The sequence below is a fragment of the Salvelinus namaycush genome, chromosome 4, assembly GCF_016432855.1.
Source record: "Salvelinus namaycush isolate Seneca chromosome 4, SaNama_1.0, whole genome shotgun sequence".
Lineage (NCBI taxonomy): Eukaryota > Metazoa > Chordata > Actinopteri > Salmoniformes > Salmonidae > Salvelinus > Salvelinus namaycush.
Window position 1 is genome coordinate 550585 of NC_052310.1, and position 13975 is coordinate 564559.

At 47.3% G+C, this 13975-nt stretch overlaps 1 protein-coding gene across 1 annotated transcript in view; it reads right to left on the reverse strand.

Moving 5' to 3' along the window:
- Positions 1 to 1981: 1981 nt before the first annotated feature.
- heatr5b (HEAT repeat containing 5B) overlaps positions 1982 to 13975 on the reverse strand; it is an 84647-nt gene continuing 72653 nt past the window's right edge. The window contains exons 25-29 of the mRNA XM_038990189.1: positions 7174 to 7275; positions 6928 to 7050; positions 4308 to 4459; positions 3848 to 4061; positions 1982 to 2525 (exon numbers count right to left, since the gene is read on the reverse strand). Coding sequence (XP_038846117.1) covers positions 2218 to 2525; positions 3848 to 4061; positions 4308 to 4459; positions 6928 to 7050; positions 7174 to 7275 — 899 coding nt within the window. The 3' untranslated portion in view covers positions 1982 to 2217. The remainder of the gene's footprint in view (positions 2526 to 3847; positions 4062 to 4307; positions 4460 to 6927; positions 7051 to 7173; positions 7276 to 13975) is intronic.

Sequence of the window (13975 nt, forward strand, 5' to 3'; positions counted from 1 at the left end):
GTGAGAGGTCTATATAATGTGTTGTAAAGGACTGGCCTGTGAGAGGTCTATATAATGTGTTGTAAAGGACTGGCCTGTGAGAGGTCTATATAATGTGTTGTAAAGGACTGGCCTGTGAGAGGTCTATATAATGTGTTGTAAAGGACTGGCCTGTGAGAGGTCTATATAATGTGTTGTGAAGGACTGGCCTGTGAGAGGTCTATATAATGTGTTGTAAAGGACTGGCCTGTGAGAGGTCTATATAATGTGTTGTAAAGGACTGGTCTGTGAGAGGTCTATATAATGTGTTGTAAAGGACTGGCCTGTGAGAGGTCTATATAATGTGTTGTGAAGGACAGGCCCGTGAGAGGTCTATATAATGTGTTGTAAAGGACTGGCCTGTGAGAGGTCTATTTAATGTGTTGTGAAGGACTGGTCTGTGAGAGGTCTATTTAATGTGTTGTAAAGGACTGGTCTGTGAGAGGTCTATATAATGTGTTGTAAAGGACTGGCCTGTGAGAGGTCTATTTAATGTGTTGTGAAGGACTGGCCTGTGAGAGGTCTATTTAATACACATCATTAAGCAAAATACTTTATGAACAGCAGATGCCAAACACTTAAATGCATTATTAAAAAGGATGGCTTTTGGGTGAAGTTTAAAGCCTCAAGACAAGAACAGCAAAAACAAGCAATTTACTTAAAAGGTCGACCCTTTCTGCAAAGGTTTCCACAGGCAACAAACAAACTCCATTACAAACATATGCATGATTGGATCCTGTCTTACAGTGGATACAGCCATGTTGACGCATCAGTCTTACCAAACGCTGTAACCAAGACTCACGGAGTACAAGAGTCCGCCAGGAATGATGATGTCAGACCAATAAGGAAGCAAATAAAGAACAAACTATACTCAATTTCTTTACAAGTAGGGCTCTTTACATATTCAATGGGAAGAGTCCCAAATGGTACCCTATTCCCTAACTAGTGCCCTACTCTGGTCAAAAGGGGAGTGCCCTACTCTGGTCAAAAGGGGAGTGCCCTACTCTGGTCAAAAGGGGAGTGCCCTACTCTGGTCAAAAGGGGAGTGCCCTACTCTGGTCAAAAGGGGAGTGCCCTACTCTGGTCAAAAGGGGAGTGCCCTACTCTGGTCAAAAGGGGAGTGCCCTACTCTGGTCAAAAGGGGAGTGCCCTACTCTGGTCAAAAGGGGAGTGCCCTACTCTGGTCAAAAGGGGAGTGCACTACATAGGGAATAGCATGCCATTTAAGATGTAAAAAATAGATCCAGCTCTAAAATAGTAACAATACATTCAAATCTAAAGCAGTACCCTCTCTCTACGGTGGTCGTGGAAGTGGACATTAAAATACCCTTTAATGATATTATTTACATACTTTATTATCATTTTATTAATTTTATACCTTTTATTTAACTAGGCAAGTCAGTTAAGAACAAATTCTTATTTTCAATGAAGGCCTATCAGGGAACGGTGGGTTAACTGCCTCGTTCAGGGCCAGAATGACAGATTTTTACCTTGTCAGCTCGGGGATTCGATCTTGCAACCTTTCTGTTTCTAGTCCAATGCTCTAACCACTAGGCTACCTGCCTCCCAACGCTCTAACCACTAGGCTACCTGCCGCCCAACGCTCTAACCACTAGGCTACCTGCCTCCCAACGCTCTAACCACTAGGCTACCTGCCGCCCAACGCTCTAACCACTAGGCTACCTGCCTCCCAACGCTCTAACCACTAGGCTACCTGCCGCCCAACGCTCTAACCACTAGGCTACCTGCCGCCCAACACTAACCACTAGGCTACCTGCCGCCCAACACTCTAACCACTAGGCTACCTGCCGCCCAACACTCTAACCACTAGGCTACCTGCCGCCCAACACTCTAACCACTAGGCTACCTGCCTCCCAACGCTCTGACCACTAGGCTACCTGCCGCCCAACACTCTAACCACTAGGCTACCTGCCGCCCAACACTCTAACCACTAGGCTACCTGCCTCCCAACGCTCTAACCACTAGGCTACCTGCCACCCAACGCTCTAACCACTAGGCTACCTGCCGCCCAACGCTCTAACCACTAGGCTACCCTGCCGCTACCTGCCGACTTCAAGAAAACGAAGTAGAAAAATGTCATCCACCGAGAACCAAGTTAAATAAAGAACATCTTAGAGACATATCAGACGACAACACCATTACACCAGGATGATAAAGTAGTCTGCATTTCAGGAATATTTAGAAGAAACTAGTTTTGAGTTTGATGGTGGGCGCGGCCTGCACAGTTGGCTGGGCCAATAGGGCTGCTGCTTTGGCTTTGCTGCTCGCCTGATTGGCTCTGACGGCCGACTCAAGGCGGGTCTTGAGCTCAGGTGCGGCTCCAATCACTGTCTTGAAGGCAGCTGGGTAGAGGGGCCCGATCCGCATCAGGTTCTGGAGAGCAAACTCATGTAGGCCCTTGGAGGCAGGAGGAGCAGAGGAGAAGGCCTTGTCATCTAGGAGATAGGAGACCAGGGTGGGGACGAGCAGAGCCAGCAACTGTACCCCTGTTGAAGAGAGGGAACAGGATGGAGACGTGGTGAGAGGGAAACAGGGAGAGGGAGAGGGAGGGAAACAGGGAGAGGGGGGAAACAGGGGGAGAGGTAGAGGGAGAGGGAGGGAAACAGGGGGAGAGGTAGAGGGAGAGGGAGGGAAACAGGGGGAGAGGTAGAGGGAGAGGGAGGGAAACAGGGGGAGAGGTAGAGGGAGAGGGAGGGAAACAGGGGGAGGAGGGAAACAGGGGGAGAGGTAGAGGGAGAGATAGAGAGATGGAAGGGGAGAAATTGAGGGAGACAAACATGGATGAACTAGATGAACATAGCATCTTGATAGTTAACATTTGTCCTATGAAAAAAAACTGATCAGTATCTCAGAGCGAGAGGACATCAAATATTGTGATTCATAAAGCTTAGTCGGACCTACAGTATAGGAGAATTAACTAATCCGTATTGGAAGCCTTGGTCCGACTAACATCCAGACTAACGTTCCCCTCTACTACACACACCGAGTCTAAAACCACAGACCATTAGTCCAGACTAACGTTCCCTTCTACTACACACACGGAGTCTAAAACCACAGACCATTAGTCCAGACTAACGTTCCCCTCTACTACACACACCGAGTCTAAAACCACAGACCATTAGTCCAGACTAACGTTCCCCTCTACTACACACACAGAGTCTAAAACCACAGACCATTAGTCCAGACTAACGTTCCCAGCCCAGATACACAAGGCAACGCATGAAAAGAGGCGTTTAGTTACAGGAAGGCTTTTACAGATCAATGGATGTCTTTATAGGGAGATGAGTACCTCTAACAAGTTACCCAACTCGAATAGGACACAGACACCAGGAAAACAACTCAATTATTATGTTCTGACCAGTTTCTCTACTGAACCACACGCTGAAATATCCTGAAAGTCATTTTTTTTATTTTTTTTATTTTTACAAACTCTTAAAATGTCCCTGAATGATCTTTACTGAGGAATAAAAAAACAATAGCATCTGGATTCATGCATTTTTTCCAAACAGCTGTCGTTGGAAACATGCAACGATGCAGAGAAACCCGTCTGAACGATCTGTCAGGTGGACATTTTCAGTAGTAAAAGACTGAAGGGAGTGAATTAGGGGAAAAAAATAGATTTAGATTTGGTTTATCGGAGGTCAACATTTGAGGCTTGTGCCCCACATTCAGGCCATAGTGGTACTGTTCTGTTCCTCTGCCATGCGCCCACTAGGTTCTCCAGAACCCGGATGCCCTCCTGTACGGGCCTGCAGCTCCGTGACCGTTTTAACCCTGTGTGTGCAGTATTTCTACCAACAGTACATACTGTTCTGTTCCTCTGCCATGCCCACTAGGTTCTCCAGAACCCGGATGCCCTCCTGTACGGCCTGCAGCTCCGTGACCGTGCCTGGGCGACTCCTCTCCACCTCTTTCAGCTTCTCTACCATGAGCGGCGCCAGGGCGTGGATGTAGGGGGTGGATAACGCTCGGCTGGGGTGCTGGAACACGGACAGGAGGAGTTGGTAACACCGTGCCTGGACCTGAGAGGGAGAGACCGATTACTGACATGCACACATTCAGAGACAAACGGAGACTTGGGGGTGTATGTGTCTTAGAGAGGGGATGAAGCAAAAAATACAATTCTGTGTCCTTTGACAATAGACATTAAAGGGGTCAGGGGTCAGAGGAGTTCAACGCTTTAATGAAGCTGTGTGTGTGTGTGTGTGTGTGTGTGTGTGTGTGTGTGTGTGTGTGTGTGTGTGTGTGTGTGTGTGTGTGTGTCGTACCCAGGGGTCAGAGGAGATGAGTGCGTTCCTATAGCGTTCCATACAGCCCTGCTGCAGCACAGTGACTCCTATGACCTCTGAACTGGCAGACAGCAGGAAGAGGGTCATGGCTGTCAGCATACTGACCTCATCCATGTTGGGACGAGACTCATCTGAGGAACACGCATTACAGGTCAATTACAACATTATCAGCAGGCCACGGCTAGGCCTGGACAGACACCTACACAGCATCCTGACACAATGGGTAGATGGGAAACACCCGGCTACCAGGAATCCTTCTAGAACAGTATGTTACCCGGCTACCAGGAATCCTTCTAGAACAGTATGTTACCCGGCTACCAGGAATCCTTCTAGAACAGTATGTTACCCGGCTACCAGGAATCCTTCTAGAACAGTATGTTACCCGGATACCAGGAATCCTTCTAGAACAGTATGTTACCCGGATACCAGGAATCCTTCTAGAACAGTATGTTACCCGGCTACCAGGAATCCTTCTAGAACAGTATGTTACCCGGATACCAGGAATCCTTCTAGAACAGTATGTTACCCGGCTACCAGGAATCCTTCTAGAACAGTATGTTACCCGGATACCAGGAATCCTTCTAGAACAGTATGTTACCCGGCTACCAGGAATCCTTCTAGAACAGTATGTTACCCGGATACCAGGAATCCTTCTAGAACAGTATGTTACCCGGCTACCAGGAATCCTTCTAGAACAGTATGTTACCCGGCTACCAGGAATCCTTCTAGAACAGTATGTTACCCGGCTACCAGGAATCCTTCTAGAACAGTATGTTACCCGGCTACCAGGAATCCTTCTAGAACAGTATGTTACCCGGCTACCAGGAATCCTTCTAGAACAGTATGTTACCCGGATACCAGGAATCCTTCTAGAACAGTATGTTACCCGGCTACCAGGAATCCTTCTAGAACAGTATGTTACCCGGATACCAGGAATCCTTCTAGAACAGTATGTTACCCGGATACCAGGAATCCTTCTAGAACAGTATGTTACCCGGCTACCAGGAATCCTTCTAGAACAGTATGTTACCCGGATACCAGGAATCCTTCTAGAACAGTATGTTACCCGGCTACCAGGAATCCTTCTAGAACAGTATGTTACCTGGTGGAGAATATTCTAGAACAGTATGTATGTTACCTGGTGGAGAATATTCTAGAACAGTGTGTATGATACCTGGTGGAGAATATTCTAGAACAGTGTGTATGATACCTGGTGGAGAATATTCTAGAACAGTGTGTATGATACCTGGTGGAGAATATTCTAGAACAGTATGTTACCCGGATACCAGGAATCCTTCTAGAACAGTATGTATGTTACCTGGTGGAGAATATTCTAGAACAGTGTGTATGATACCTGGTGGAGAATATTCTAGAACAGTGTGTATGTTACCTGGTGGAGAATATTCTAGAACAGTGTGTATGTTACCTGGTGGAGAATATTCTAGAACAGTGTGTATGTTACCTGGTGGAGAATATTCTAGGACAGTGTGTATTGTTACCTGGTGGAGAATATTCTAGAACAGTATGTATGTTACCTGGTGGAGAATATTCTAGGACACTGTGTATTGTTACCTGGTGGAGAATATTCTAGAACAGTGTGTATTGTTACCTGGTGGAGAATATTCTAGAACAGTGTGTATGTTACCTGGTGGAGAATATTCTAGAACAGTGTGTATTGTTACCTGGTGGAGAATATTCTAGAACAGTGTGTATGTTACCTGGTGGAGAATATTCTAGAACAGTGTGTATGTTACCTGGTGGAGAATATTCTAGAACAGTATGTTACCTGGTGGAGAATATTCTAGAACAGTGTGTTACCTGGCGGAGAATATTCTAGAACAGTGTGTATGTTACCTGGCGGAGAATATTCTAGAACAGTATGTATGTTACCTGGTGGAGAATATTCTAGGACACTGTGTATTGTTACCTGGTGGAGAATATTCTAGAACAGTGTGTATTGTTACCTGGTGGAGAATATTCTAGAACACTGTGTATTGTTACCTGGTGGAGAATATTCTAGAACAGTGTGTATTGTTACCTGGTGGAGAATATTCTAGAACAGTGTGTATGTTACCTGGTGGAGAATATTCTAGGACACTGTGTATTGTTACCTGGTGGAGAATATTCTAGAACAGTGTGTATGTTACCTGGTGGAGAATATTCTAGAACAGTGTGTATGTTACCTGGTGGAGAATATTCTAGAACAGTGTGTATGTTACCTGGTGGAGAATATTCTAGAACAGTATGTTACCTGGTGGAGAATATTCTAGAACAGTGTGTATGTTACCTGGTGGAGAATATTCTAGAACAGTGTGTATGTTACCTGGTGGAGAATATTCTAGAACAGTATGTTACCTGGTGGAGAATATTCTAGAACAGTATGTTACCTGGTGGAGAATATTCTAGAACAGTGTGTTACCTGGCGGAGAATATTCTAGAACAGTGTGTATGTTACCTGGCGGAGAATATTCTAGAACAGTGTGTATGTTAACTGGTGGAGAATATTCTAGAACAGTGTGTATGTTAACTGGTGGAGAATATTCTAGAACAGTGTGTATGTTACCTGGTGGAGAATATTCTAGAACAGTGTGTATTTTACCTGGTTGAGAATATTCTAGAATAGAAGCCAGACTACTCCTAATCAGTCCTGTCCACTGAGTGGGAGTCTTGTCAGCCCGGGCCAGAGGAGAGGTGATGATGGTCTTTATACCCTGTAGAGCAGCTGAGACAGGCAGGGGGATGGAGTTATCAGGTGTCTTTATAAATGTTGTGTGTGTGTGTGTGTGTGTGTGTGTGTGTGTGTGTGTGTGTGTGTGTGTGTGTGTGTGTGTGTGTGTGTGTGTACCTGACACTGGCAGGGGTATGGAGTTATCAGGTGTCTTCACAGCCGTCTCCTTCAGGACCCCGGTTATCAGGAAGAGTACAGTTGGGAGGATGGTCATGCTGCCTGTGGGTGGGGGGAGGGAGGGAGGGAAGGGGGATGACGACAGACATGAGGAATGACAGAGAGAGACTTGTATCCTTCAGTAATGAAGAATGACAGAGAGAGACTTGTATCCTTCAGTAATGAGGAATGAGAGAGAGAGAGACTTGTATCCTTCAGTAATGAGGAATGAGAGAGAGAGAGAGACTTGTATCCTTCAGTAATGAGGAATGAGAGAGAGACTTGTATCATTCAGTAATGAGGAATGAGAGAGAGAGAGAGACTTGTATCCTTCAGTAATGAGGAATGAGAGAGAGAGAGAGACTTGTATCCTTCAGTAATGAGGAATGACAGAGAGGGACTTGTATCCTTCAGTAATTAGGAATGAGAGAGAGAGAGAGAGAGAGACTTGTATCCTTCAGTAATGAGGAATGAGAGAGAGAGACTAGTATCCTTCAGTAATGAGGAATGAGAGAGAGAGACTAGTATCCTTCAGTAATGAGGAATGAGAGAGAGAGAGGGGGACTTGTATCCTTCAGTAATGAGGAATGAGAGAGACTTGTATCCTTCAGTAATGAGGAATGAGAGAGAGACTTGTATCCTTCACTAATGAGGAATGAGAGAGAGAGAGAGACTTGTATCCTTCAGTAATGAGGAATGAGAGAGAAAGAGACTTGTATCCTTCAGTAATGAGGAATGAGAGAGAGAGACTTGTATCCTTCAGTAATGAGGAATGAGAGAGAGAGAGACTTGTATCCTTCAGTAATGAGGAATGAGAGAGAGAGAGACGTGTATCCTTCAGTAATGAGGAATGAGAGAGAGAGAGAGACTTGTATCCATCAGTAATGAGGAATGAGAGAGAGAGACGTGTATCCTTCAGTAATGAGGAATGAGAGAGAGACTTGTATCCATCAGTAATGAGGAATGAGAGAGAGAGACTTGTATCCTTCACTAATGAGGAATGAGAGAGAGAGAGAGACTTGTATCCTTCAGTAATGAGGAATGAGAGAGAGAGAGAGAGAGACTTGTATCCTTCAGTAATGAGGAAGGAGAGAGAGAGACTTGTATCCTTCAGTAATGAGGAATGAGAGAGAGAGAGACTTGTATCCTTCAGTAATGAGGAATGAGAGAGAGAGAGACTTGTATCCTTCAGTAATGAGGAATGAGAGAGAGAGACTTGTATCCTTCAGTAATGAGGAATGAGAGAGAGAGAGAGAGAGAGAGAGACTTGTATCCTTCAGTAATGAGGAATGAGAGAGAGAGAGAGAGAGACTTGTATCCTTCAGTAATGAGGAATGAGAGAGAGACTTGTATCCTTCAGTAATGAGGAATGAGAGAGAGAGAGAGAGAGAGAGACTTGTATCCTTCAGTAATGAGAGAGAGAGAGAGAGACTTGTATCCTTCAGTAATGAGTAATGAGAGAGAGGGGGACTTGTATCCTTCAGTAATGAGGAATGAGAGAGAGAGAGAGAGAGAGAGACTTGTATCCTTCAGTAATGAGGAATGAGAGAGACTTGTATCCTTCAGTAATGAGGAATGAGAGAGAGAGAGACTTGTATCCTTCAGTAATGAGGAATGAGAGAGAGAGACTTGTATCCTTCAGTAATGAGGAATGAGAGAGAGAGAGAGAGAGAGAGAGAGACTTGTATCCATTAGTAATGAGGAATGAGAGAGAGACTAGTATCCTTCAGTAATGAGGAATGAGAGAGAGACTAGTATCCTTCAGTAATGAGGAATGAGAGAGAGAGAGATAGAGACTTGTATCCTTCAGTAATGAGGAATGAGAGAGAGAGACTTGTATCCTTCAGTAATGAGGAATGAGAGAGAGAGACTTGTATCCTTCAGTAATGAGGAATGAGAGAGAGAGACTTGTATCCTTCACTAATGAGGAATGAGAGAGAGAGACTTGTATCCTTCACTAATGAGGAATGAGAGAGAGGGAGGGACTTGTATCCTTCAGTAATGAGGAATGAGAGAGAGAGAGAGACTTGTATCCTTCAGTAATGAGGAATGAGAGAGAGAGGGACTTGTATCCTTCAGTAATGAGGAATGAGAGAGAGAGAGACTTGTATCCTTCAGTAATGAGGAATGAGAGAGAGACTTGTATCCTTCACTAATGAGGAATGAGAGAGAGAGACTTGTATCCTTCAGTAATGAGGAATGAGAGATAGAGACTTGTATCCTTCAGTAATGAGGAATGAGAGAGAGAGACACCTTTTATATGTCAACAAGGCAAACAGACCTGTTCTATAAGCGTCATGTTTATCCCTGTCCCTAATCTCTGTGGCCCTGAAATCCCTGTCCCTAATCTGTAAGTAGCCCTGAAATCCCTGTCCCTAATCTCTCGGTAACCCTGAAATCCCTGTCCCTAATCTCTCGGTGGCCCTGAAATCCCTGTCCCTAATCTCTCGGTGGCCCTGAAATCCCTGTCCCTAATCTCTCGGTGGCCCTGAAATCCCTGTCCCTAATCTCTCGGTGGCCCTGAAATCCCTGTCCCTAATCTCTCGGTGGCCCTGAAATCCCTGTCCCTAATCTGTCAGTGGCCCTGAAATCCCTGTCCCTAATCTCTCGGTGGCCCTGAAATCCCTGTCCCTAATCTCTCGGTGGCCCTGAAATCCCTCTCCCTAATCTCTGTGGCCCTGAAATCCCTGTCCCTAATCTCTCAGTAGCCCTGAAATCCCTGTCCCTAATCTCTCAGTAGCCCTGAAATCCCTGTCCCTAATCTGTCAGTAGACCTGAAATACCTGTCCCTAACCTCTTGGTGGCCCTGAAATCCCTGTCCCTAATCTCTTGGTGGCCCTGAAATCCTAGTCCCTAATCTGTCAGTCGCCCTGAAATCCCTGTCCCTAATCTCTGTGGCCCTGAAAGCCCTATCCCTAATCTCTGTGGCCCTGAAAGCCCTATCCCTAATCTCTGTGGCCCTGAAATCCCTGTCCCTAATCTCTTGGTGGCCCTGAAATCCTTGTCCCTAATCTGTCAGTCGCCCTGAAATCCCTGTCCCTAATCTCTGTGGCCCTGAAAGCCCTATCCCTAATCTCTGTGGCCCTGAAATCCCTGTCCCTAATCTGTCAGTGGCCCTGAAATCCCTGTCCCTAATCTCTGTGGCCCTGAAATCCCTGTCCCTAATCTCTGTGGCCCTGAAATCCCTATGCCTAATCTGTCAGTGGCCCTGAAATCCCTGTGCCTAATCTGTCAGTGGCCCTGAAATCCCTGTCCCTAATCTGTCAGAGCCCCTGAAATTACCTGTCCCTAATCTGTCAGAGCCCCTGAAATCCCTGTCCCTAATATGTCAGTGGCCCTGAAATCCCTGTCCCTAATCTCTCGGTGGCCCTGAAATCCCTGTCCCTAATCTGTCAGAGCCCCTGAAATCCCTGTCCCTAATCTGTAAGTAGCCCTGAAATCCCTGTCCCTAATCTCTCGGTGGCCCTGAAATCCCTGTCCCTAATCTGTCAGTGGCCCTGAAATCCCTGTCCCTAATCTGTCAGTGGCCCTGAAATCCCTGTCCCTAATCTCTCGGTGGCCCTGAAATCCCTGTCCCTAATCTGTCAGAGCCCCTGAAATCCCTGTCCCTAATCTGTAAGTAGCCCTGAAATCCCTGTCCCTAATCTCTCGGTGGCCCTGAAATCCCTGTCCCTAATCTGTCAGTGGCCCTGAAATCCCTGTCCCTAATCTGTCAGTGGCCCTGAAATCCCTGTCCCTAATCTCTCGGTGGCCCTGAAATCCCTGTCCCTAATCTGTCAGTGGCCTAGAAATCCCTGTTCCTAATCTGTCAGTGGCCCTGAAATCCCTGTCCCTAATCTCTGTGGCCCTGAAATCCCTGTCCCTAATCTCTGTGGCCCTGAAATCCCTGTCCCTAATCTCTGTGGCCCTGAAATCCCTGTCCCTAATCTGTCAGTGGCCTAGAAAACCCTGTCCCTAATCTGTCAGTGGCCTAGAAATCCCTGTCCCTAATCTGTCAGTGGCCTAGAAATCCCTGTCCCTAATCTGTCAGTGGCCCTGAAATCCCTGTCCCTAATCTCTGTGGCCCTGAAATCCCTATCCCTAATCTCTGTGGCCCTGAAATCCCTATCCCTAATCTCTGTGGCCCTGAAATCCCTGTCCCTAATCTCTGTGGCACTGAAATCCCTGTCCCTAATCTGTCAGTGGCCTAGAAATCCCTGTCCCTAATCTGTCAGTGGCCTAGAAATCCCTGTCCCTAATCTCTGTGGCCCTGAAATCCCTGTCCCTAATCTGTCAGTAGCCCTGAAATCCCTGTCCCTAATCTGTCAATGGCCCTGAAATCCCTGTCCCTAATTTCTGTGGCCCTGAAATCCCTGTCCCTAATCTCTGTGGCCCTGAAATCCCTATCCCTAATCTCTGTGGCACTGAAATCCCTGTCCCTAATCTGTCAGTGGCCCTGAAATCCCTGTCCCTAATATGTCAGTGGCCCTGAAATCCCTGTCCCTAATCTCTCGGTGGCCTGAAATCCCTGTCCCTAATCTCTGTGGCCCTGAAATCCCTGTCCCTAATCTCTGTGGCCCTGAAATCCCTGTCCCTAATCTCGGTGGCCCTGAAATCCCTGTCCCTAATCTCGGTAGCCCTGAAATCACTGTCCCTAATCTCGGTAGCCCTGAAATCCCTGTCCCTAATCTCTGTGGCCCTGAAATCCCTGTCCCTAATCTCTCAGTAGCCCTGAAATCCCTGTCCCTAATCTCGGTAGCCCTGAAATCCCTGTCCCTAATCTCGGTAGCCCTGAAAGCCCTGTCCCTAATCTGTCAGTGGCCCTGAAATCCCTGTCCCTAATCTGTCAGTGGCCCTGAAATCCCTGTCCCTAATCTCTGTGGCCCTGAAATCCCTGTCCCTAATCTGTCAGTGGCCCTGAAATCCCTGTCCCTAATCTCTGTGGCCCTGAAATCCCTGTCCCTAATCTGTCAGTGGCCCTGAAATCCCTGTCCCTAATCTGTCAGTGGCCCTGAAATCCCTGTCCCTAATCTCTGTGGCCCTGAAATCCCTGTCCCTAATCTGTCAGTGGCCCTGAAATCCCTGTCCCTAATCTGTCAGTGGCCCTGAAATCCCTGTCCCTAATCTGTCTGTGGCCCTGAAATCCCTGTCCCTAATCTGTCAGTGGCCCTGAAATCCCTGTCCCTAATCTGTCAGTGGCCCTGAACTCCCTGTCCCTAATCTGTCAGTGGCCCTGAAATCCCTAATCTCTGTGGTCCTGAAATCCCTATCCCTAATCTCTGTGGCCCTGAAATCCCTGTCCCTAATCTCTGTGGCACTGAAATCCCTGTCCCTAATCTGTCAGTGGCCTAGAAATCCCTGTCCCTAATCTGTCAGTGGCCCTGAAATCCCTGTCCCTAATCTGTCAGTGGCCCTGAAATCCCTGTCCCTAATCTCTGTGGCCCTGAAATCCCTGTCCCTAATCTCTGTGGCCCTGAAATCCCTGTCCCTAATCTGTCAGTAGCCCTGAAATCCCTGTCCCTAATATGTCAGTGGCCCTGAAATCCCTGTCCCTAATCTCTGTGGCCCTGAAATCCCTGTCCCCAATCTCTCGGTAGCCCTAAAATCCCTGTCCCTAATCTGTCAGTGGCCTAGAAATTCCTGTCCCTAATCTGTCAGTGGCCCTGAAATCCCTGTCCCTAATCTCTGTGGCCCTGAAATCCCTGTCCCTAATCTCTGTGGCCCTGAAATCCCTGTCCCTAATCTCTCGGTAGCCCTGAAATCCCTGTCCCTAATCTCTCGGTAGCCCTGAAATCCCTGTCCCTAATCTGTCAGTGGCCCTGAAATCCCTGTCCCTAATCTCTGTGGCCCTGAAATCCCTATCCCTAATCTCTGTGGCCCTGAAATCCCTGTCCCTAATCTCTGTGGCACTGAAATCCCTGTCCCTAATCTCTGTGGCCCTGAAATCCCTGTCCCTAATCTCTGTGGCCCTGAAATCCCTATCCCTAATCTCTGTGGCCCTGAAATCCCTGTCCCTAATCTCTGTGGCCCTGAAATCCCTGTCCCTAATCTCTCGGTAGCCCTGAAATCCCTGTCCCTAATCTCGGTGGCCTAGAAATTCCTGTCCCTAATCTGTCAGTGGCCCTGAAATCCCTGTCCCTAATCTCTGTGGCCCTGAAATCCCTGTCCCTAATCTCTGTGGCCCTGAAATCCCTGTCCCTAATCTCTCGGTAGCCCTGAAATCCCTGTCCCTAATCTGTCAGTGGCCCTGAAATCCCTGTCCCTAATCTCTGTGGCCCTGAAATCCCTATCCCTAATCTCTGTGGCCCTGAAATCCCTGTCCCTAATCTCTGTGGCACTGAAATCCCTGTCCCTAATCTCTGTGGCCCTGAAATCCCTGTCCCTAATCTCTGTGGCCCTGAAATCCCTATCCCTAATCTCTGTGGCCCTGAAATCCCTGTCCCTAATCTCTGTGGCCCTGAAATCCCTGTCCCTAATCTCTCGGTAGCCCTGAAATCCCTGTCCCTAATCTCGGTGGCCCTGAAATCCCTGTCCCTAATCTCTGTGGCCCTGAAATCCCTGTCCCTAATCTATGTGGCCCTGAAATCCCTATCCCTAATCTCTGTGGCCCTGAAATCCCTATCCCTAATCTCTGTGGCCCTGAAATCCCTGTCCCTAATCTCGGTTGCCCTGAAATCCCTGTCCCTAATCTGTCAGTGGCCCTGAACTCCCTGTCCCTAATCTGTCAGTGGCCCTGAAATCCCTGTCCCTAATCTCTGTGGCCCTGAAATCCTAACTGAATCAT